General features: G+C 36.9%; 3 protein-coding genes across 4 annotated transcripts; 1 reads left to right on the forward strand and 2 right to left on the reverse strand.

Moving 5' to 3' along the window:
* The first annotated feature begins 5,867 nt into the window (after positions 1-5,867).
* Positions 5,868-9,610, forward strand: LOC120199933 (SWR1 complex bromodomain subunit bdf1-like). 2 transcript variants are annotated; one of them, XM_039200903.1, is made up of 8 exons: positions 5,868-5,931; positions 6,361-6,991; positions 7,080-7,157; positions 7,542-7,785; positions 8,065-8,158; positions 8,270-8,393; positions 8,515-8,922; positions 9,237-9,610. In XM_039200903.1, exons 2-8 carry the CDS (start codon positions 6,395-6,397, stop codon positions 9,429-9,431), a joined length of 1,740 nt encoding a protein of 579 aa, XP_039056834.1. In that variant the 5' UTR covers positions 5,868-5,931; positions 6,361-6,394; the 3' UTR covers positions 9,432-9,610. The 2 variants fall into 2 exon arrangements, with proteins under 2 accessions (XP_039056834.1, XP_039056833.1); XM_039200902.1 differs by lacking the exon at positions 5,868-5,931 and having other exon boundaries at positions 6,324-6,991.
* Positions 9,611-10,059: 449 nt separating this feature from the next.
* On the reverse strand, positions 10,060-10,689 carry LOC120199936 (RNA-binding protein 12-like). Its single transcript, XM_039200905.1, has one exon. The coding sequence runs from the start codon at positions 10,621-10,623 to the stop codon at positions 10,276-10,278; it is 348 nt and encodes a 115-aa protein (XP_039056836.1). The 5' UTR covers positions 10,624-10,689; the 3' UTR covers positions 10,060-10,275.
* Positions 10,690-11,619: 930 nt separating this feature from the next.
* On the reverse strand, positions 11,620-15,277 carry LOC120199935 (leucine-rich repeat receptor-like serine/threonine-protein kinase BAM1). Its single transcript, XM_039200904.1, has 2 exons — positions 12,214-15,277; positions 11,620-12,128 (listed from the first exon to the last, which is right to left on the reverse strand). Exons 1-2 carry the CDS (start codon positions 14,780-14,782, stop codon positions 11,764-11,766), a joined length of 2,934 nt encoding a protein of 977 aa, XP_039056835.1. The 5' UTR covers positions 14,783-15,277; the 3' UTR covers positions 11,620-11,763.
* Between the last annotated feature and the right edge of the window lie 9,507 nt (positions 15,278-24,784).

Here is a 24,784-nt window from a genome sequence, read left to right on the forward strand (position 1 = left end):
CTCTCAATTGATCTCAATAGGGCACTCTCTATAAATACGATCCAACACAATGGACTTGCCTAAGGGACTTTGAACTATCACCGAATGCTCAGTATTCTCAACAGGAATATTTAGAGCCTCAGAAACAGAATGTGATACATAGGAATTGGTAGAACCACTATCAAACAATGCAAAGTAGGGAACTGAATAAATAGTAATAGTACCTGAAATCACATTAGGCCCATCGCGATCCTGTCGAAGTCTAGCAGTGTAAACCAATGCAGGTTTTTTGGCCTCAGATCTGACTGGACCCCTACTTTGAGATGCTCAGCCTCTATTAGCCGATCCAGGTGCTCTCTCCTGAGTACGACCCCCTGTTGGAGTCTGAAATGTACTATGAGAACTAGCGGGAGTACGAGCTGGTGTCTGAACTGAATGAGTTAACTCTGGACAATCCTTTACAATATGGTCACTTGAACCACATCTAAAATATGTACCCAATTTCTTCATGCATTCCCCATAATGAGGTTTCCCACAATAATTACATGACTGCAAAGATTGCGACCCAGAAGATCCACCATGTCTAGAAGGCTGAAAAGTTGAAGAACCAGATGCAACATGTCTGACACTCGCACCGCCTCTCCGAAATGACTCACCCCTGCCTCTCTTGCTAGGGTGTGTAGAAGAATCAACAGAACCAGAAGGCCTCCTGAATCGATTTTGGACTCGATCACTATCTCTCTTGTGCTTCATACCCAATCGCTCTATTTCCTCAGCAGTCTTGGCTATCTCAACCAATGCATCAAAATTCCTCTCCCGGTGGGTAGCGACTTGACTCATGATCTCATACCGGAGTCCATTTTCGAATCTCAAGCATTTATCTGTCTCTGTGCCAACAAGTCCAGGAGCATAACGGCTTAATCGGATGAACTCAACCTCGTAGTCCATAACAGACATATTACCCTACTCCAGATCCTGAAACTCCTGACGTCGCTCCTGCAAGTATCTCTCTCCGATGTAGCGACTCCGGAAACGAGTCTTAAAAAGATCCCATATTAACTGGTTTCTCGGAATACTACCAGAAATTGATTGCCACCATCTAAAGCTCTCTTTCTTCAACATAGTTAGGGCCCCCTTCAACTTCTACTCAGGTCCGAGGTCCATCTCATCCATAATCCTCTCTGTGTCCTCGAGCCAATACTCAGCGTCTGTCGGGGGTCCACCAGTAATACCCTCAAATAGAACTACACCAGCAACAACCAGAGAATTTGAAATCTCCACTGCAGTCATGTTACTAGGAGCTCTAGCAGCTCTCTGAAACATGCGGAAGATAGCTCTATTAATGGCGTCTTCATTCATCTTAGTATCCTCATCTTCAGTGATAGGAGGGTCTCTCACAGAAGTAAACTGATCATCATGAGAAAGAGTCGAATCTACTTGCGGAACAGGAGGATCACATGGTGACATCGGATCATTGATCGTAACAGAAGGTCAAGCAACTCGCCCTCGACCACGTACACGTCCTGTCCTACGACCTCTAGCAGCATTCATCGTTGGATCTATAAGGCTCTAAAGAAAAAATTTGAAACATATATCAGATTAGCATCAGGGATCTCGAGAAAATTTTAAATCATAAAATAAGGTGACATTTTTTTTCAAAATTTCTTAAAAATCCAAAGTTTAGGACCCATATACGGTCCGAATGTTTAAAACTGAAAGCTCTGATACCACCAAATATAGCCTCCCAGACCCGGTCTGTAAGTTAGACCCAAACCTAAATGGTCACATATCCCATTCAGAGTTTTTTTATATCTTACAATACATTATATTAATACAAACCAAAATATTAATAATACATATATATCCAAAACGATAGCAAATACATGACACCAGATACAACGTAAAACATGTAGAGATATATGTTCGTACAAAATAAGTAGTTGATCTCTCCTGATGCCAAATCTGCTAGCTTACGATCTGCTGTTATTTGAAAAAGGTAAAAACTACAAAATGAGCTAAAAAGCTCAGTGTGCTCCATACAGTGTATAAAAACATATTAACAAAATATTTTAATAAAATTTGTTTATGTAATATGTTTTGAAAACATGAACACTACCCCCATCCTTTCACAATCTGTTTGTGTAGGTTCCCCAGAACCATACACCCCGCACAACCAATAAGGCCCTGAGCACACAGCCGAGGAGCCTGCAGATAATCTTCCTCCAATAATTTTCCCCCAAATGATAATAATGAACATGAATGTATGCGCGTAAAACAATGAATAATTCTTTAAAAACATAAGAATGTTTCAAGCTTGAAAACCATAAACAGAAATAGAGAAATCAAATCAGTAATGTATGGTAATTCAGATGTTGGGTAATCAATATTCAAAAAACGATATAAAATACCGTAACCAGAAATCATATCAGAAATATATAGTAAATCAGAAATCAGATACACAATATTCAGATATTTATATACTTTAAAACAATAATATAACACTATCAGGAAACACACCTGTAACAGTCTGAGAAATCAGATAGGGAAGCCTATCACTTGGTTTGTCGATCACGCTCTGCTGCAGCGCTAGATCCTACGAATTGGAAAAATTCATATTGGAATCCTAATATAAATAATCTTTATTTAAATAATATACGAAAACCTACAGGTAATTATTGTAGTACGCGATTCAAGCTGATCTGATGAACGAACAACTCCAGACCTAACTGATCCTCGTTCAGGTGAAACACGGGTACCTTCATAAAATATTTTACTGAATCAATTCCTTAACCAATTCTCAAATAAATAATCAAAATACTAAAATACTAAGCCTTTTTGGGTTCACATGCTTGATTCGGGGATTTTGGGTCAGAATTTGACAAAACAGACTTCGGAATCAGATTCAGGACGTCGAAAAACATAAAGTATGACCTTTCAAAATTCCGAATTCTTGGTCAAAATCAAAGTCAATGGGTTTGACTGACGATTCAGAGACTTTCAGGTTTGAATTTTGTGAAACCGACCCTAAAAACGGATTCGGGACATCGAAAAATATCAGGATAGGTATTCTCGGAAAAGATTAACGGTTGTTTAATGGCCGATCAAAGCCGGTCAAAGTTCTGTGGAGGTCAACAAATTGTCAACCATTTTATAGAAATAGCACCCTTTTTAAAATAATTACCAAAATAGCACCCTTTTCGAATTAATTCCCAAAATAATACTTTTTTTTAATTAAATTCCCAAAATAACACATTTTCGAATTAAATTCCCAAAATAACACCTATTTCAAATTAATTCCCAAAATGTCACCCGGTCAACGGTCAACGGGTCGGGTAGGAACCAGTCAAACTGGTCAAACCCTTTGAAAAACCGGTTAAACCGGTTATTTTAGCCTTCCTCAGGGTGCAGTGGCGGCGCTTGAGGGCGCGTGAGGACTCTTCTGGCTGCGTAAAATTCACGGAGAAATTTCTAAAAATTATTTTGAGCGATTTCGAGATACTTACAAAGATCGGTTCAAATTTTTGAACGGCGGAGAGCTCGATTTCATCAAATCGGAAACTTTGACCGCTTCACCACCACACGCGCCGCCGTCGCCGGAGAAAAAAGAGGACACCGGTGGACTCGGAACGACACAAGGAACACAATGGTGCTGGAGGTGTCGTAAACGGAGCAACGATCGGCGATGAATTTAAGATTTTCTCGGTGATTGAGCTAAAAAAACGTCAAGGCTTTGACTGGAAATTCCCGGTGTTTGGCAGCGTTTCGCTTCAATTAATTTAAGGGAATTGTTCCTCACTCGATAACGAACACGATGGTGGCTTCAAAACGACGATCGGAATTCGGACGGCGTCGGGATCATGGTTGGAAAATAGGCTCTGGGAAGGGAATTTGGGATGATTTGGTTTCTGATTTTCAGAAACCAATTCACGCATATAATACCACATACCTAATATTTTAGGGTCAATTCAGGGTTCGGTCCCTGAATTTTCTTTAACTCTAAAACAAGCTACGAATTTTTAAAATATTTCAATTTAATCATCAAATTTCACCAAAATACTTAATTAAAACCTCAAATTACAAATATTTTTTTTTCCAAATTTCCGGGTTGTTACACTCCTCTTTTTATTGATGTATATATATCTAGGAAATTATTTGGTAGATGCAGGGTTGAAATTTGGCTTTCACTTCAGTCTTTGTAATTGTCACGATAAATGAAGGCTATGATAAAGGTCGAGTAAAATTTGATTTAAGAAATCGATAAATTATTAGTTTTGATAACATAAAGATTAATTTATTCTTAAGTGTAAGCTATTGGTTTTTTTTTAAAAAATTTGGACAAGTGTAAGCTAGTTTAATAAAAAAAGGATTAAATATAAAATAAGTGTTAAACTATATATTTTTCACGAATAGAAGTCTAAACTATTTTTTGCATAATTCATGTAACGTTATAAAATGTTATCATTTTAAGTTCTCGGGTAATTAACGACGTTAATTTCCTCTGATAAGTGACAAAGATCATAATATGATAATTTTAAAATTTATTTTTTTGAAAAATATTGCTATATTTATTAAAAAAACTATAATTTCTCTGAAATTATAAAAAAACTCCAAAATCCTTAAAATCCTCAAATCCTAACCCTAACCTACCTTTGCCGCTCTTTTTGGCCACGAGTATCGCCGCTAACGTAATCCCTGCCATCCTCATAGTCATACGACGACGTAGTTGTCGTTGATTGGCCGTAGCAATTGTGTGGGCTTGCAATTTTCATCTTAGTGTTTATCGGATATAAAACGTCGATTCACCGTCGATTGATCATGATTTCATAGGGATTTTGGTGCCAGGGGAGGTGAGGTCGGGTGGAGCTTCGTTGACAATAAAGGGCGATAGTCGACGTGAGTTTAGGGTTTGAAATGAAGGTTTTTAGAGTTTTAGGGTTATTTTAAAATTTATATTTTTAATACCAAATTGTGACACGTGTGAATTAAGAAAGGAAATTAACGAGGTTGACGACTCAAGCACCTAAAGTGATAACGTTTGTAGAGTTAAATATCGAGATCATTCAAAAAATAGTTTAGGTACCTACAAGCCCCGTCCCTAAGCATGTACAAAAAAGGGCACTCGCCCAGGGCCCCACTTGCTTAGGGACTAAAACTATAAATTTTTATATATAATTAAAAAGGATAAATTATTCATTTAGTCACTCACTTATTATTTTATTTCCGTTTTGGTCATCTAATTATTATTTTTCTTTAAAATCATACTTAACATTACATTTTGTTTTTTTTCTACTCATCATTAAAAAATCAACAGTGATACTAAAGTGACATTTTTAAATTATTTTTTTCACTTTTCACTTAAATATTCTTTAAAATTTTTTTGTAATACTTGTTATTAAGGGTCTAATTTCTACATTGGCCTTAGGCCACTAAAATCTCATAAACGGGCCTAAGTACTTATTCATGAAAATCGCTATAATTCGATTATCAATATTAACAACTGTTGAGTGAAGTAGTATTGATAGTAGTGTGTTCATTATTGGATATTCGAAATGTTGGGTGCTTAATTTATCGGGCATCAAAATAGTTAATATGTGCCTTGGTCCTGAAATTTGAGTACTTGTAAAATTTTAGTACATATTAATTCGGGTAATAATATATCTGATATTAATTTTGATATTTATAAAACTAAAAAATTGAATAAAACTTAAAAATCTAAAAGCCTAAATTATATAATTTAAATATGAAATTTTAGAGATTTAAGTGAAATAATTGAACATCTTTGCAAAAAGGATGGAAATAACCTAAATAATAATACGACGCCGTTTTTCAGCGCATCCGATAGTGTTCTTTAATGCATCTTGGCCCTCCGTTAAAAGTGAAGAAATCTCCAAATACCTAAAGTTAATTTCTTTCTGGGATTTTGCAATTACCTGATTGCACCCGCAGCTAAAGGTAAACACGCTCACTCTCTTTTTCTTCAAACTAATTATTCGCTCTTATTTGTTTCTTAAATTTTAAAAGAGAAAAAAATCTTTTAAAAATATTATTTTCAAAATTTTGGTGATTGCTAAATCGCCCCGCCATCACTGTTATTCGTTGTTCAAACCAAGATTAGCCCAAATCGCCATTTGAATTTTACTTTCCCTTGTCAAATCTAGCGTTTCTTGCGTTTTCTTTCCACCATGTTGTTCTTTTATGAGAAAACAGCAAAGAAAAGAACTTTCTAGGGTTTTTGGTGAATTGGGTTTCTGGGTATTTTAAACTGGGGAATTTTACGAGGGAAAAAGATATAATATTTTTAGTGAAAAAAGAAGTAATATTTGGATTAGTGGGATTGCTATTGACTTGATTTCTGTTTTTTTTTTGTATGGTTGGTTGTAGCGTGTAAGGAAAAGGCCAATTTCTGTTTAGACAAATGAAGCGAAAAAGAGGGCATAAGAAAGGAAACAAGGCTAAAGCCAATGCTGCTTTGGTTGCCCCAGATGAGGCTGCTGCCAATGATGTGAGCGTAAATAGTGAAGATAATTCTGTTAACGATGAGTATGAATCTGGGATGGAAGTTGATACTCCTCCATCGTCCAGAACCGATCAGGCATTCAATGTTGCTAACATAAATCCTGATAGCTCTATGGATAAACCTATCGGAAAGTCTATAGGCCGTGTGAAGGTGAAGCTCAAGACATCATCGAAAGTGTTGGAATCCGATGTGCCTTCGCATAGTGATACTGACAAGAGCAGTCCACAAGTAGGGCTCGAGAGACAAGGTGTGGTTTATGAGAAAATGGAAGACAGTGCTAATTCGTCAGCCGAGATTAAAATGGGTGTTTCTAGTGGTGTGTCGTGGAAAGCTGGAAGTATCAAGATTAAGTCGTCTAGGATGTTGGCTGGTTCAAATGCTGATAAGAGTGGCAATGCCATAGCCGCAGAACGTGAGAGTTCTTACCAGAAAGAAGCAAAGATGCCTCGCCTGGGTTATCGGTATAATAAGCTAGAATTAGATTCTGCTCTAACGGTATGCCGGAGGTTTTACTTTGTTTCCATTACTTTGTTTTTTCTCTATTTTCTTACCATTGTTTCTGTTTGTTGTTTTATCATCTTAGGTGATTAAGAAAGTGATGAAAATGGAAGCAGCTGCTCCCTTCAATGAGCCCGTCAACCCTGATGCTCTAGGGATACCTGTAAGTGTGAATAACAAGCTATACTTATATCCAATGGTTATTTAAGTTTCCAGCTTTTGCAGCCTTTTTTTATGTAAAAGTCAAGAGGTTTTTTTTCGATGATAGGTAGATAGTAATTTCTTCATATCTGGATGATCTATGCACTTCTATTATTATGGCTATTGATATCGTTATCCTAAGGGATTTAAATAACATCTTAAAAGAAATTTCATTGGTAGGGAAGCCAATGGCATTTTTATTTATTGTTACAGGTCTCGATATACATGCTTAATTACTTGATACATTTATGTCTTGCCTTATGACGTAGGGCTTTCTTATTCCCATTTTGTTAAGTCTAACAAGATATGTTTTACGTTTTTAATTCTTTTCTGTATCAAAACTTAGGACTATTTTGATATCATAGACACACCAATGGATTTTGGAACAATATGCAACAATCTTGAAAATGGTGACAAGTATATGGATTCAGAGGACGTGTTTAAGGATGTACAATACATTTGGGATAATTGTTGCAAGTACAACAACAAAGGTGATGCTATCTTGGACCTAATGAGACGGGTGAAGAAGAACTTCATGAAGTATTGGACAGCTGCAGGATTATACACCGAACAGTCAAAAGGAGCAAACGGTGAGGACTGATGTTGACTTGTGTACCTAGCAGTCGATGCATTTTGTTTTTCTTTATACTGAATTTGATTTTTAGTTCTCCGGGAAGGTTTTCTTAAATTTCAAATTTTCATTATTGCATCTATGATGCTATTGACCTTTCTGATTCTTGTCTTGGTAAAGACAAAACATCATAATATTGGTTATTTTTTCTCATGAACGTTGTTTACTTATGTGGAGTTGAGGATTTTTGGTATCACATTCGTGGCTTTACTAGAAGTCTTTATTTCCTTTGTATCAGGTGCTGATGGTGGTGATGTTGAGGATGGTGCATTTTCCAGCCAGGGCAAAATGCATATAAAAGGCAGTCACTCAAAAATGAAAAAGAAACATGGGTATGTTGTTGGTGGGGTTTCTCTCTTCCTCTCTTCTGTGCAATGGACTGTTTCATCTGCATTACCCCCAATTTATATATCTTTATTTGTTTTTCATCCTTCATTTTGCAGGAGGCGCCATAAAAGCGATTGTTTATGTGCTATTTGCATCTTGAAGCGGCGCAAGAGAGAGCGCGAGGCAAATGCTCGAATGGCTAATAAAGGTCAGAGTGGAGTCCAGGATTTCCAGCAAGAGGTATGCTGCTGCTAATTTATTGGACTAATGTTTACGTTTAAGGCTAAATCATTTGGTAAAAGAATTATGTTTCGTATTCTAAACAGAAGATTGGCTTCTGTTATCCATTTCTTGAATGTAGGAATCTTCACCTGTTGGTAGTCTTTACGGTGAGGACTCATCACCAAATATGGATGAATCAGTGGACCCATATGCAGATACCGAGGTGGAAGGTGAAGGAGAAAAGGTGAAAAGAGAGGTGTCTGAGCATCAATATAGCCATATGGAGGGGAGGCATGAGGAGGAGGAAGATGATGCGGAAGAAGAGGAAGAGGAGGATGAGGAAGAAAATGAGATGAAGCCAATGAACAAAGATGGTCATCAAACGAAAGAGCAATCACAGTTCAGAGGTAGCTTGTCAGAGGAGCCCAGTAGAAAATCTCTGCCTGAAGCAATGGATAAGTCCGGTGCGGTAGCCCTAAACCAGAGAGGATCTACTCCATCACAAAATGAGGAAAAAAGTAAAGCAGTTCAGCAACAGAGACGCAAGGTATTTTTCTTCTCCGCTCTCCTTTTTTTTCCTTCCCCACCCCATCTTGTTTCCGATTTCCAAAATATAGTCATCAATGATGCGTCAAGAGTGTACTACAAATTACAAAATATACCATTTCCATTCCTGCTCGAAGAGTGTATTGCAAACTTTCTTTTTTGGGACAAGGCTTAAGCACCTTGTTAAGTCCTCTGCACAATGATGCTTCAATAGTTCAAGGTTTCTATTTTGCGCACACACATTTTTGCATGTCTATAACATTCTACTATGCATTTAGTTTGTGCACCGAGTTAATGGTGTTCATGGAATTACAGGACTCTCAAGAAAGGCAACAGAGATCTAAAATGTTGGAGAGCTTCCGCTTCGAGAATCCTATGCTCCTTAACCTATGTGGAATTCTCTTTCCTGACAATAAGAAGTCTGTTTGGAGTGGCCCTCATTCGTTGGCTCAGAATCGGGGTTCTCGAACTAGTGCAATTCATGCAGCTATTGAGACTTTCATGAAGTAGATTATGATATTTCTCGTCCTTCCTTTGTCAAGTTGTATTTGACATAACTTTGTAAACTGACATGGTAAACTAGGTGATCTGCATATTACCACTGTAAATTATTAGATGGAAAACACAAGAATGCTCAGACACTAGACATAATCTACATTTATGGTTTACAATTTACTCCTCCAATCTAAGTTTCCTTTAGTTCCGCCATTTTTTATCATATAACTATAGTTTTTCATCCTAGATAAAGGGTTCAATCATTGTTTTCATCATTTGCTGTGTGACGAGTCATAACAGCGTAGGATCATTTTGAGAATGGCATTGCTTCGTAGCAGCGTTGGATCATTTTCATCATTTGCCGTGTGAAGAGTCATAACCAGTTCTTTCACTTGAATGATTTCCAAGTTTTCCGAGTTCTGTGAGATGCTGTTTTCAAATGTGTTGCATGCTTGCTGTTATCTATGTGATTTGTCTAACAAAATGGGAGAGACGCAGGCAATCATCGAAATTTAGAGCGGATAACAATTTTATCATAATTAGTCTGTTGTCTGTGGTGTTGTTCCATTAATGTTTTGGAGTTTTGCTTTGCTAATAAGAGAGAGGGAGAGGGAGAGGGAGAGAGGGAGGGGGAGAGAGAGAGTAGGCATACACAAAATAGAATCCAAATCCATATAGAAAATCACAAGGTACAAGAAATAGCAATATAAGATGATGAAAATAAATGTCAACATAAAACAATAGGAAGTGTAGTGAAATATACGAGTGAAACTCAACATAAAACAATAGGAAGTATATATACGAGTGAAACCGTGTCTACCATCTCCATACTAAAGAAAGTTGAACCACTGACAGCATCTCACGGACTGGTAGTTGATGATGGTGGTGGAGAGAGGAAAGGAATAGACGGAATAGTTGTCGGAATCGTGGGGATCGAAGGGAAGCTCGGCAGTGGTGGCAGGGTAACCTTTGGGACACTAGGCAAGTTGGGAATGCTAGGAAGTGGCGGTAGCGAGCCAGGCTTCGGCAGGGCCGGTAAAGTCGGTATCGCCGGCTGCGGCATTGGTGGCAGCCCTGTTTTCGGCAAAGTTGGTATAGTAGGTATGGGCGGTAACTGCTGAAGACGACGAGCTGCTAGACCGACATCAATGATGGAAAACATCAGTGCTGCAAACAAGGCTAAGATGAAACAATTGCAAGACGCCATTTTCTAGTGATTCCAACGGATGAAACAATGAGTGATTGGAAGTTGAAGAAAGCCGATGCTGGTATGGAGTTTTTATAACCAAAATCCATAGTGTAGCTTGTCTGGTTAGATAACTGAGTAGATCAAATTTGGGTTTGGTAGTTCACCACCTTCATCTATCTTCGACTCTGCAAATGTCAAATACAGTTGTGGTTAGCTGGACGTTTAATTCATTATATTGCCAAGAATTACAAGTCCTTTTGGTTCTACATTATTTGGTTGGTCGTCTAACATTGCTTTTATATCTAGTTCACGTATATTGTTCTATTTGGTATTGTGTAAAATGTAAGTCATAAGTTACCTTATATAAAAATGAAAGGGTAAATTATATTAATGGTCACTCAACTTTTAAAACGTTTGTATTTTGATTATCAAATTTGAAATTATCTTATTACGGTGGTTAAAGAAAGAAGTATTATTTCAATCAATAGACATCAAACTTTTAACAGAAACCGACAACATGATACTTGAGTTAGCATGCACATCATTTTCTCTAATAAAATAATGTATCTACTAACTTATTAACAAAATAATACTGTTTCCGTCTTATAATCCGTGTCTTATATTAGCTGTGTATATTGTTTTAAGAGATATATTTAACCAAGATGAATGACAAAATTGATTGATAGATTTGTTTGATAGATATAAAGAAATGAGACATAAAGGTAAGAAAAAAGTATAAGTGTTGTTTGTTGATTTTTTCTAATAAGATATTTTGAAGTAAAAAAAGAAGATATATTCTAAGGTTTTTGCTCATGCTCCACTCTTGTAGTTGTTTATCTTCTTGATCTTGGTAGCGGTGATCTTGGGTTTTAGGTATTTTAGAAGGCCTGGTTTCGGTGCTTGTGCTCGGGACTTCCCATCATTTCATTTACTAAAATTCCCCCCCACCCCCACCCCCATCCCCGGCCAGTTTCAGCCTCCAAACAGCACTATAAAACAAAACTAAGTGTGGCATTTAAATATAGATAATACAAGACCCCATTGTTAAGGTTACAATCCTTTGATATTATTCCTAATCCTATATATTTCTGGCTCACCAAATCTTCCTAACCCATAAACTCAAATATCCCATTCACTTATTCAATTATGTTCTTCTTTTCAAAACTTTTTTGGAATGACCGACGAAGACGAAGGATGATAGTCCGGCGACTGTCGAGAAAACTCCGATAGCATCTGAACGACCTCTCTCATGGTGGGGCGTTCGATGCTATTTTCTTGTACGCATAGCATTGCGATGAACAATAAGTGCATCGCTTCGGCTTTGGGCACGGATGTTAGCCTTGGATCCACAATGCTGCTAACTTCTTCTTGTCGACAATTCGTCACTCGTTTAGCCCAATGTACTATATCTACACCTTCTCCGAACTCGCCCACCGGTCGTCGGCCGGTTATCATCTCTAAAAGAACCACTCCGAAGCTATACACGTCGCTTTTTTCGTCTACCCTCAATGTGTATGCATATTCTGAGATTAAGAAACATCAACATTAATGCCAAGAAATAGTACTATCATGGCACACAATTTGACGGAGAAGAAGTCTAGTACATACCAGGAGCAATGTAGCCATAGGACCCTGCAATAGCCGACATGCACTCCGATGCACCCCCGTCGACCAAGAATTTCGCCAATCCAAAATCGGCAACGTGTGCTTCGAAGCTTGAATCGAGCAAGATGTTGTTCGATTTCACGTCTCGATGAATGATCAACGGCGAACAATCATGGTGAAGATAGCATAGTCCTTTAGCTGCTTCCACTGCAATTTTGTACCTCAAGTTCCATCCTAGGAATGCACCCTTTTTCTTCCCGTGTAACGCTTCTCCGAGGCTCCCGTTTCTCATGTACTCGTAGACCAAGAGATTACTTTCCTTGTTGGAGCAAAACGCTAGCAGCCTGACAATGTTCCGGTGCCTGATGTTTCCTAGCGTCTGGATTTCGGCTTGGAAACCGTGATCGTGTCTACTTGTGCCGAAGCCAAGAAGCTTTTTCACTGCAATTTCCATATCGTTCGGCATTTTCCCATGGTAAACAATGCCTGCACCTCCTCTTCCGATTACATTGCCTTCTTTCACACATTCGAGGATGTCGGAAACAGTGAATTCGATGTTTTGGAACGCAGTCATCTTCCAAGAATCCGAACCGTTTTTCTTGAACGACTTGGCCTTGATAATAGCGGCACTGGCGAATATTAGAGAGCATATTAAAAGGCCTATTGCAAATATTAGCTTGAAGTTCCCAGGGGCCTTCCTAGGGGTTCTTGAGATTGCTGTCAAATTGCAAGGGTTGTTGAGCAGAGAACCACAAAGTTGAGGATTGCCCGCAAATGACGAAGCATTAAAGACGGTGAACTGGCCAGATTCGGGCAGCTTCCCGGAGAAATGGTTGAATGAGAAGTCGGCAACCGTGAGGCTTTTCATCGATCCAATGCTTTTAGGAATGACCTCATTTAAGTGGTTCCTAGATACATTCAAGTAACTCAGGATATGCAAATTGGAAATCTCCATCGGAATTGAGCCAGAGAGGTTATTCTGGCTCATATCAAGGTATGTAAGATGAAAACAGTTCCCAATTGCTGGTGGAATGATACCAGAAAGCGAATTTCTACTAAGATCGAGCTTCAAAACTTGCCTGAGTTCACTTATAGAGGGTGGTATCGGACCTGAGAATCGGTTTCCGCTAAGTAAAAGGATTTCGAGAGAAGACATGTTTGAAAGTGAATACGGCAATGGACCTGAGAGGAGATTGTTTGACAAATTAAGCTGGCCTAACTTAACCGGTCTCGACGACATGTTACCGTTTTCGGCCAACGTTCCCGAAAGGTAATTGTTCTGCAATTCAGCTAAGTTCAGCTCAGGCAAGTAAATGAAACCATTAGGAATGGTACCATTCAAGTTATTCTGCCCCAACCTGACTCTAGTGAGACTATAACATCTCCCCAGTTCTTCCGGAACAGATCCGAAAAGGAAGTTTTTCATCAAAACTAATATCCTTAACCGATTGGAATCACACAGGCCTCGAGGAATCGTACCGGTCAGCTTGTTGGACGATAAATCAAGCAACTGCAGCTTCCCATTTCGACCGAGATTCTCGGGTATAACACCAGTGAAGTTGTTCATCCATAGCCCCAACGTCTCCAAATTAGGCAAGTCAGCTACAAAGTCCGGAACGGAGCCATGCAGTCTGTTCATGAAGAGATTGAACAGCCTGAGCTGTTTGAGATCGACGAACCGAGACGGGATTTCTCCGGTGAGCGCATTGTGGGAGAGATCGAGGTTCACCAAGTTAGTCAAGTTGCCTAACTGCTTCGGAATTGGACCCGAGAGTCGATTGACATGGAGGTACAGAGTATCAAGTAACTTCAAGTTCCCGAGCTCATGAGGAATTGGGCCATCCAATTCACAGCTAGAGAGATCCATGTGAACCAAATTTATCAATTTACCAAACTCAAAAGGGATACCACCATCGAAAACATTGTAATACCCCAAGTAAATCTCTCTCAGGTTCACCAGATTGCCTAACGCATCGGGGATTTTGCCATGAAGATCATTTCCCGCGAGTGAAAGATACTCCAACCCGACCAATGTGCCATAACTCGGTGGGATTGTGCCATAGAAATAGTTGCCACCGAGGTCCAAGTACCTGAGTTTCTTCAATCCAACGACACCAACCGGCAGCAGAGCAGTGAAATTGTTGTTATAAGCATCCAACACCTCCAGGTTGCCTATACTTGCATAGTTCCAATCAAGGTGACCGTCGAACTGATTGTTCGAAACGTTGAGATATCGAAGCTCACTCATATTTGATATATCGATGCTTCCGGTGAAGTTGTTGCCGGCGAGAGAAAGGTTTGTTAGCCTATCGAGTATCGAAATTCGGGGTGAAACCGAGCCGCATACGTTCATACTGGTCAAGTCCAACGACACAACTCGGCCACCGGAGCATCCGATTCCGGTCCATGAACATAAAGAACTAGGATCCGATGAATTCCATGAGCTCAACATCGGTTCAGGGGACTCAAACCCGTGTTTAAGTGCCACCAAGACGTGAAAATCAGAAACCAATGAAGCAGAACATGCCGTGGTTACAAGTGAGAATAATGCCAAGACAATGAGAGGGACCATGTTTGGCTCGTGGGAAAAAATATGTTTTTTCTTCTTTCTCAAGAGAGTTGAGTTTGGAAGGACTTGAAGCAAAGACAAAGGGATTTAAGCGTTAGAACAACAAAAGATTTTCTAGGAAAGTAGGGAAGAAAAGTGAAAGGAATCTGAAAAACTTCAAGTGTGTGTAGGCTTAAAGAATCAAACATCTTGATAGAAAGAATCTTGATAAACAAGATAGATGCTAAGCCTCACCTTTTTCTTCTTTTCTTTTCCTTTCCCTTTCTTTTGCTCTCAAAGACAAAGAAGAGATTGAATTTCTGCTAGTCATGGCAGGTTTTACCTGTTCATTCCTCTCTCTCTCTCTCTCTCTCTCTCTCCCAAGCTTCTTTAAGCAAAGAAAAGTGGAACCAAAAGGAAAGAAAATGGATTGGTTTAAAGGGTTTTACAGTCCGAGTCTCTGGGTCGGTTCAGCTGGTTAAAACGAGTTAATACTTTAATAAGTTGAGATTATAGAGGAGGGAAGGAAGAAGAAGAAAAAGGTAAAGTTTGATGGACTCTTTATTTATATGACAAAAAAGAATGGCCTTTAGCTTTAAGCCTTTAATCAAACAATGATCTTTATTGCTTTGAACGAGAGATCAATGGAATTGAAGGTTCAAAGCCTTGAGAATGATTCAAAAACATGGCTTTCACCGCAGAAATTTAAGCATGTTCAGATCAAAATATCCAAATTCTCTCACTGTTTCAACCCAGTTTTGATTCCTTGGATTGGTTCCAAAATCTGGGTTTTCTTATTCTACTTTCAACACTAAACATATGCAGAATTTATCAAGAATCTGTGTATATAATTCCATTGGTGAAGACATATCAGTTTCATCAGAAAATGGAGCTCAACCATATTGATTCTTTAAAAAGTAAAATTCTGTCCCCCTTGGTAAACACCATCATGCTTAAAGATTCATGCACATGGACTTATTGACGCTATGTGCATCATAAATGAAAAAAAAATGGTTAAAGAAAATCAAGAACCGGTGGATAGACTTTCAGTTAAACAGGGAATTTCCATTATCAACAGTGTTGTCCAACAAAGATAAAAGTAACTTGGATGATGCATGCATGGAGGTCCCATTAAAAAATGATTTTATAATAATATTGTGGTGTGAAATAAGATTGGATTTTTGAAGATATATATCAGAGATTCAGAGTGACAAAATCTTATTAGACATAGTATTATATCAAGTCGAGCTCAACTCCACTCGTTTACGGCCATTATTAGACTTACGATATTACAACACGACACAACTCATATCCTGTAAATCGAATTGAACTTGATCCCAACTATATATTTTTTTTAGAGTTTGTCATTCGAATTCTGTTTTGATCCGACTGAAAAAGTAATGCATTTGGGTGAGTATTCCCATGCAGAGGGTGGTAATTCTCGTGAGGAATTTATGATGTTTTGAGTTGGGAACATGTGGGTGCGGCATAGTCAGAGATGATGATTATTAATATATGATTACAATGTTTTGTTTGAATGATCAAAATATAATTATGCTGCATCAAAGTAAGCTTTGCTTTTCTTGTGTTTGATCAACTTTATTCCAATCTGGGACCAAACTGTACATATTGATGTGCAAAACTTGAGCCTTTAATGGAAGATGGGATAGTCTTAAAGAGAAGGCTCTAAAGCAAAAGCAAACTCATATATATATATATATATATATAAAAGAAGAAGGTAAAATCAACTTTGATCTTCCATTTTTTAAGCATTACAATTTAGTCACTCAATTAAAATATTCTTATAAACAAGTAATTGACATATAAATATTAGACGAAATAGAGTTCTTGCATGGTATAATAACAACTTTAGTCTTCAATGCTTATAATAAATTTGGTCTTAATTAGAAATAATTCAATAATTTAAAACTTCATATTTAAAAATTCTATCACTATAGTCTTTTATTATTCTCCTAATATGTTATATTATTTTCCTATTACATTCACTGGTATAATAACGATTTAACAATAATTTGTTGTTACCTTATGACAAAATGCATTTATTCAGTTGCTGCTTTGATTTGATGGACTTGTTTAGTCTGGTAGTATTGAAAAAAAAATGATTAAACTGATGAAATTTTTAAATATAAATGATTAATTTTATTAAATTGTTTCAAATTAAGACCATTTGATAACAAATATATAAGTTTTAGGGACTAAACAATTGTTATATCAAACTACATTAGACATGTATTTGATTTTTAACAACGTGTGACTTGTTTGTAATGATTTTTAATTAAATAATTAAATTGAAACTTTTGAATAATAACCCATCTGTTATCAAATATAGAATTGAGTGACCTAGAGTGTAATTTACCCGAAGAAAAATCTAGGACCGCTCTATATTCGACATGGAAAAGAGTGCTCTTGTATTAACTTGAACTCATCGAATACATCATTCGTTATTTAAAGAAAAATAATGACTAACCATTACATGGGAAAGAGTGCTCCTCTTTTGTAATAGCTCGATCTTTCACTGTTCATTTTCCTATCTCTGTCATGTGGGCAACGCCATAAAAAAACAGTGGTTCCCCCATCTGACTTATTGATAGGAAGGTTGTGGACCCTTTGAAGGGTCACTGTCCCTATGGTTAATCCTATTAAATTCAATAAAAATATTATATTTTTCATTCATAAGATTTAAATTTAACACCGGGGAGTGTGAGGGTTGTGCGGTCATATCCAAGAGTAGCTTCGAGTATTGATCAGGTAAAGTAGCGACCTCTCTTTTAAGGTTACGTGATGATCAATTTAGATGGTGCTTTTGAGTCTACTAGGCGTATAGCGGTTGTTAGAGTTATTACCCGAGATGTCGTCGGCCAAGTACTTGGTGGCATGGTTGCATCGTCATCAGATTATGTCGAATTTGGACTTTCAGATATTCATGCTCTGAATGCAACATTTTTTTTGTAAGTGAGTATCGGTGGATGCATTAATATTTGAATCGGATTCGACGTTTGTAGTCAACAAGAAGTCTCGATCGGAGGAAGATTTGTTCACATTGGGTTATCATCATCGGGAAGGTCGTAGGATTTTGAATGTTAATTTAAATTACAAAACGTATTTTGTTCCTAGAGCTTATAATATTGTGGCACATACTTCGACTAAGTGAACTTTCCGTTTGTTGTATTCAATATTTTTATTCTGGTAATACAAGGTCCTAAAACACTATTTTCTCGTTATCGATAACCCTAAGATGTTTTAACGCATAAAAGCACCCAAATGATGTTAATTAGTTGACCAAACCCAGGGCATGGGACCATGTGTGATATCTTATGGTTCCAAATCATGTACAATTTCCATAGATGAAGTCGTCGTACCAATAACCGACGCAATTTGACTCTTGCTTATCAATGATTGTGCTGTAATTTTCGTTTGCCTCGGGCAACAACAAATCTGTGCAGCTTTGAGAAAAGAGAAGTCCCATTCCGAAAACTACAGTGGAAAATAAGTATTTATTGTCACCACATGAGCTGGGGCTGGTGTTTTTCTCTACGGATACTCGGGGTTCCTCGTGTACCAGTCCTTGTCTCAGGACCATAATGGCCAAAAGAATTCCGAAATATATAAGCAATAAATAGAAACTCTCTCTTATTCGTCGATATAAGCAATAAATAGACTACCTTTAATCGTCAAAATAAGATATCTTAACATGTTCGACAAAACTACCTTTAAATAGGGTGTCTCACCGTAATATTAACCAAATCAGAAGGAGTGAATCATTGTTCTAAGACACTCACAGAAGAGTTATAACTATTATGCTAATTACTGAACAACATATAAATAGTAAATTTCAAGTGAAATAACGTATAAATAGAAAAAGAAAGAAGTAAAATAGTGAGGGAAAGATCACATAAGTAAGTATATTCCTTTCTCTGTTTTATCGACGAATCTTTCAGACTGTAAATGAGATGATATAGATCGCGAGTTATTCGAGATTGACTTGATCAAAACTCGATAAATACTCGAGTCAAGCTCTTAACGAGCCGAAACGAGCTACTTGATACTTGATTCGAAAAGCTCGTGAACATATCGAAAATATAATATATTAAGATTTTATTTTATTTTTAAAAAATTATTAATAACATTAACATTTATGTGTGGTTTTTAATAAAAAAATATAATATAAAATTTTTATATATTTAAGGTTCAGTTTCAAGCAGTGGCAGATACACAAATGTAAGGATGAGGTCCAAAATTTTAATTTTCTTTTCATAAAAATAATGGGCATGCAAAAAAATTGTTTTTTCTCTCAACACGTTCAGCTAAATTTAACAACTTTTCTAAAATAATGGGATGCATTTGACCTATGGGGGTTTAGTGCATCCGTCATTGGGTTCGGGTTTGAAATTTCAATCGAGTTGAGTTTAAGTTTTTTCCCATTTCTAGCTTTTACGAGCTTCAGTTCATAATTTAAAGTTCAAGTCGAACTTAAAAATTTTAAGCTCACGAGTTTTCGAGTCGAGTCAAGCTCCATTTCAAAGTTTTCGAGTTGAGCTCAATAATACTCGAGTCCAACTTGGATCGTTTACCGCCCTGGTCTCTTCGATCAGATTATTCGTCGGCGGTAGTATAGTTGACAATGTAATGTCTTTGCTAATTTTCAGACTAATGACATTCGTTGGCAAAGAATAAAGTCCAATCGTTTAGTTCACGAAGATTACTCAGAACCTTCCGCTTAGTTATTTTTATCACAAGTATGAACTAATCATCGAATCAGTTAATCCGATTGTAATCGAGTTTTGTTCGTCCCTATCATCGTCTAGATTTTCAGACACAAAACCATGATAGTACAGCATGATGACAAACCGGTGGAGGAGGAAGAAGAAAATGCACGTCCATGTCACCTGGTCCCTTGGCCGTGCACAAAAAATGGAACTGTCCTTTGAAAAAAAAAAAAGATGACAACTTGAAGAACACAACTTTCCTGCTTTGGGTACTGGTTTTTGATTCATTATTAGTCCTTGCTGAGTTCGGACGAACTAATGATTGAGTTACATTGCAATGTGACATGGAAGTGTTGGTGTTTGGTGGCCATGAAAGTGAAAGCCATAATTATCAGTAAAAGTTTTGTTAGTCTAGCTTTTGTTCCTTTTCTTTTTTGGTAGAATTATGAGGGCCCTTTTTTCAGTTTAATTTTTCTCGTTCATAATATTAGATGATTTTATTGAGTTCATTGACTATTACAAGTTATAAAATGATCCATCGACTATAGGGAGTTGCTTTGTTGAGTCCCTTGACTTCATTATGTTCCAAACTCGTCATTTTCGTTAAAATTTTAATGGTCATCTAAGTTGGACATTAACATGTTGACTGAGATACGATAGTCATTTGAGATTATGAGATCAAATTTTATCACATCTCAGTCAACAAGTTAACATACAACTCAGATTTCCATCAAAATTGTAACGGAAAATGACGAGTTTGGAACATAATTAATAGTTGGGTGACAATTTTGTAACTTTTCATAGTCGAGAGACTCAACAAAACAAATTTCTATTGTCTAGGGGTCATTTTGTAACTTTTAATAGTTAAGTAACTCAATAAAGAATTATCCTATAGCCAAGGGACCATTTGTGTACTTTACCCAAAGATATAATACATCATCTCCTTAAATTAATTAATGTTTTATTATCTCCCAATGATAAAACAAGAGAGAATTACCTAGTTGACGGGTTTGCTTATTTTTTTAATATTTTTTTAATAGAAATAACTAATTTTATTCAAAATATGAAATATTTTAAATTACAATAAAAATTTATAATTATAATCGTAAATTAAACACATAATTAGTAAAATTTCCTATAATCATTGAAACAAAACTAGCAAGTTAAGATCACACAAATATCATACAAGGAAAGATTAAAAATCTAACCAAGAAACTCGAACAACGATAGATACAAATAGATTTGATCGCATAGGCAAACGAATCACAAAAGAGGATTAAGCTATTGAAATACCGTCGATAAACTGCAAATTAGACTTCGAGCGATGTGAAAAGTTTTTCACGAACGCAAATCGGGTATTCAAATCTAATCCGATGGTCCAAAACAGGAAAGATCAACAAGATTTTAGATAAGTACCACATTGATCAGTCGTGGCGATGTTAAATCAATCCTTAGAAAGAAAGATAAATGAAAAAAAGTCAAACAACCGAAAAATATGCCAAAAAATATAAGAAAATGTATCATAAAATTAGATGAAAACGTGACATACAAGTAGATTTATTGAAAAAAATAGAGATACGATATAGAAAAAAAATATAATAAAAATACCAACGATCGCCATCCAACATTCATATATGTAATTATGTTCATAACTGTTTGTAATTAAATTCTATCTCACATATATATAATCATATTAGCTCGAACATTATAGATATATAATTAAAAGTAATAATTGTGATTTTTTTTAAAAAAATTGTAAATCATATAACAAATACGAAAAATATCTTCAAGATTAAAAATTCATGAAAAAAATAACTCATTTACACGGTGAGAATTTAGGGATCATATGGTGGTGCTAAAGGGTAAAGGGGACAGAAGTTAAAGTTAAAAGGGTACAAGAAGAAAGGGGAGCAATGAACATGGGTGTCACTTTGCGGGGGTAATTAAGGGGCATAATTATACTGATTTAATCATGAAATCAGTATAGGGATGTAAAGAACGTTATCATTGCTCCTTCGAAGTGTCATCACACAGATAAAAAGAAGTCTTAGGAGGCAAGGGCTGTCACGCCTTGGAACTCCTTTGAGCTTTGCCAAATGCACCCAAAAGCAATCATTCAAAGTTCAAATTTCGATACGAATAAACAGGTTTCATTGATTAAAGATATAGTTTTTATTTTTAGAGAACTCTAGTTCGAGCACGACGTCTATAAGATATTAGCTATTGCAGTGAAGCAAACCAGAGAAAATGAAAACTGAAATCAAAAACTTGTTTGTAGATGCTCGATTTGTCCGGGGCATTATTTAAATTCAATTGGGTTTTACTATTATCGTTATTAGGGTTATTATTATAAGTCTGGTATTATGTAGTTATTAATATATATATATATATATATATATATATATATGCGGATAAGTAATTAAATAGTTAAATAATTAAATAATTAAATATATAAAATATGCACTAAATATTTCCATTTTTGTTACAGGCCGAACCAAACAGGCTTGAACCAATGAAAAACACAACAGCCCGGTTGTTATGGGCCCAACTCTGGAAAACCTAAACCCGTTAGGGTTCCCTGTCACAGCCTCCAGCGCCGTATCATTGAAGGCCGTTGGATCTGGATTCAAGATCCAACGGTTCCCAACTCCCAGCAATCCCCGAGCCAGCTGCAGTCTCACGGGAAGCCAACCCTGCAGCCAGATCACGCACGCCCAAGCGGACAATAGCTCGCCTCCCCACAGCTGCCGCCCGTGATCTGCTCTCGCCAGTGCCCTGCAAACACACGAAACAAGAAGCAGAACGAGAGGCACGGAGAAATCGAGGAGAGAAAACCAACAACAAAAAAAAAGATATAGGGAGGGACCAAAGAAGAAGAAAGAGGAGGCGGATGAACGAGGGAACAAAAAAAAAAACGAAAGAAAAGGAGAGTAGAGGGGACTCTCAGTCATCAGCAACAGGGAAGAACAGCAAATAGAAAGAAAACGGAAATTAACCAGAAATCAACAGGAAGAGAAACTATTTCAAAAAAGCCTTAGATATCCACTTTCAATCCATCAGTAACCAAAAAAGGGACGAGAGCGAAGAAACTCACATTTAAGTACTCACTGCCTTTGTTAAGAGCCCAGAACCCGCTGTAAGAAGGTAAAACCCTTCACCTTCTGTTGTTTCCCAGCCGTGCATGACCGTTTTGGGTCTCGGGTTCAGGGGTTTTGTTGGGTTCTGGGTAGGACCGTCTAGGTGGGGTTTGGGTGATGGTTTGACTTCTCTTCGGAGTCCTCCAGGGAGGGGAAAGGCCACGGTGGTCACGACGGTTGCGAAGGTTTCTGTTAGGGGGGATATAAGGCTCGGGTTCGTCTGGTTAGCAGCGGGTTTTGAGGGCTATGTCTCGGGTTAAGGTTTGGTTTTAGGTAGAGGTCTGCTTCGAGTTATCGTCGGGGCTTGTGTGGCTCCCCATCGGAGCCGTTGAACGGCGGAGGCCGCGGTGGCCTTCTGTCTCGTTTAGGGTTGAGAGACGGGAGAGAAGAGAGGAGATGGGAGAGGCAGAGAACGGCGAGGGGATTTATTTTCTGGCTGGAGAGGGAAATGAGTTTAGGTTAGGAAATTTACCCTAATTTCCACTATATTAATACGTCAAAACGACGTAGCTTTGGGTAGTGTTGAAACGACGGCGTTTTGTTATCGTGGGAAAATATCCCGTGTTTTGAGGGAGGGGTTAATCTCGTTCAGGGCCCATAGATTTTAAGTCCATTTCGCTTTGGTCCCAAAGTAGACTTTGCTGTTTTCTGATTTTGGCCTTAAATTTCCAGCGGTTTACACTTTAGTCCTGAATCCTGCTAGGCCGATTTTATTGTTGTTTTTACATTGGATGCATAGTTTTAGAAACTTGCATTTTGATCCTATGTAATATTTTGGTTATATCATGTTTGGACTGCCCAGAAATGAAAATGTTATGAAAAGATCATGTGATTTAGCTTCTTTGTATTTTAGTCCTATGTTTTGTTGTATTTAAATCTTTGTTGTCTTGAACATTTGACATCCACATTTTTGTATGTTGCATTTTAGTCCTGAGTGTGTTTTGTTTTATTTTGTTTTTAGTCCCTTGTAATGAGAATAGTTTCATTTCAGTTCTTAGTATTCAGTACGGTATAATGCTAGCATTTCTACCTTAATTTGTATTTTATTCATAATTAGGATATTAAAGTTTAATTTAAATAATTATTTTCTGAAATTTTATAATTTGTTATGCTATGTTTTCGTTGGTTGTGTTTAGGTCACCTTTGTTCATTAAGTATAGCTATGTATAGAGTATATATATATATATATTTTTTAATTATAAAATATGTATATGATTGAAATATCACATTCCGAGCATGTTGTTAGTGTTTGTATATTTAGGTGTAGTTTTTTTATGCATGTTTAGCTTCATGTGCATGACTCAGCCTGATCACATAATTGGATTAAGGGTAATACCCTTTTAATTTAAAATCGTCAGAATGGCTTTTCTTAACTTACAGAAAAGTCATTTTTGACGATTTTAAATTACAAGCGTATCCTGTCATTGTCACAAAAAAAAAGGGTTGATTTCTCACTTTAAAATTTTGGGAACGAAAGAAAAGGAAATATTCGGTTATTTAAAATTTTCGAGAAAAGGTCGTTAGAACTGAACTAAAGATTTGGTCTCGATATTTTTAAATAATCGAATATTCTTTGTCTTTCTAATGACTTGGTAATTTTAAATTAAATCTATTTTGTTGCTTTGAATGTTACAAATTTGCATGTTTGTTGTTTAAAGGGATCATTAATCAAATTAAATTTGAACTTGCGAAATTCGTTGCAAAGAAATTAATTAATCAACTAGGTACCGATTTAGGGCGTTGTGGGGGTGCTAATCCTTCCCCACGCGTAACCGACTCCCGAACTTAGATTTTGGTAACGTAGACCGTAAATTTGTCGTTTTAATTAAAATTAATTTTTATTTAAAATGACAATGTTTTTGGGTGCCCAATCACACACTAATCAAAGATTGGTGGCGACTCCTCGAACCTTATATTTTTATCGTAAAGGAATTTCCAATTTTTCGAAACGAGAGGTTTTCTAAAATCGCACTGTTTTTAATTAAAAATTCAATTGAAAAGATAATAACTAAAGATGATGCGGTTTTCAAAAATCTCACCCCCGTTTTAAGCCCGTTAAAAATCGTTTCGACAGTTTGGCGACTCCACTGGGGACTTTTTTAGAGAGTCAGGCCTATAGTCGATTAATTAATTGTCTTTGCAAACGAAAGTTATAAGTTCGC

This window comes from Hibiscus syriacus, unplaced genomic scaffold, assembly GCF_006381635.1.
Source record: "Hibiscus syriacus cultivar Baekdansim isolate YM2019G1 unplaced genomic scaffold, ASM638163v2 tig00005712_pilon, whole genome shotgun sequence".
In the NCBI taxonomy this organism is placed as follows: Eukaryota; Viridiplantae; Streptophyta; class Magnoliopsida; order Malvales; family Malvaceae; genus Hibiscus; species Hibiscus syriacus.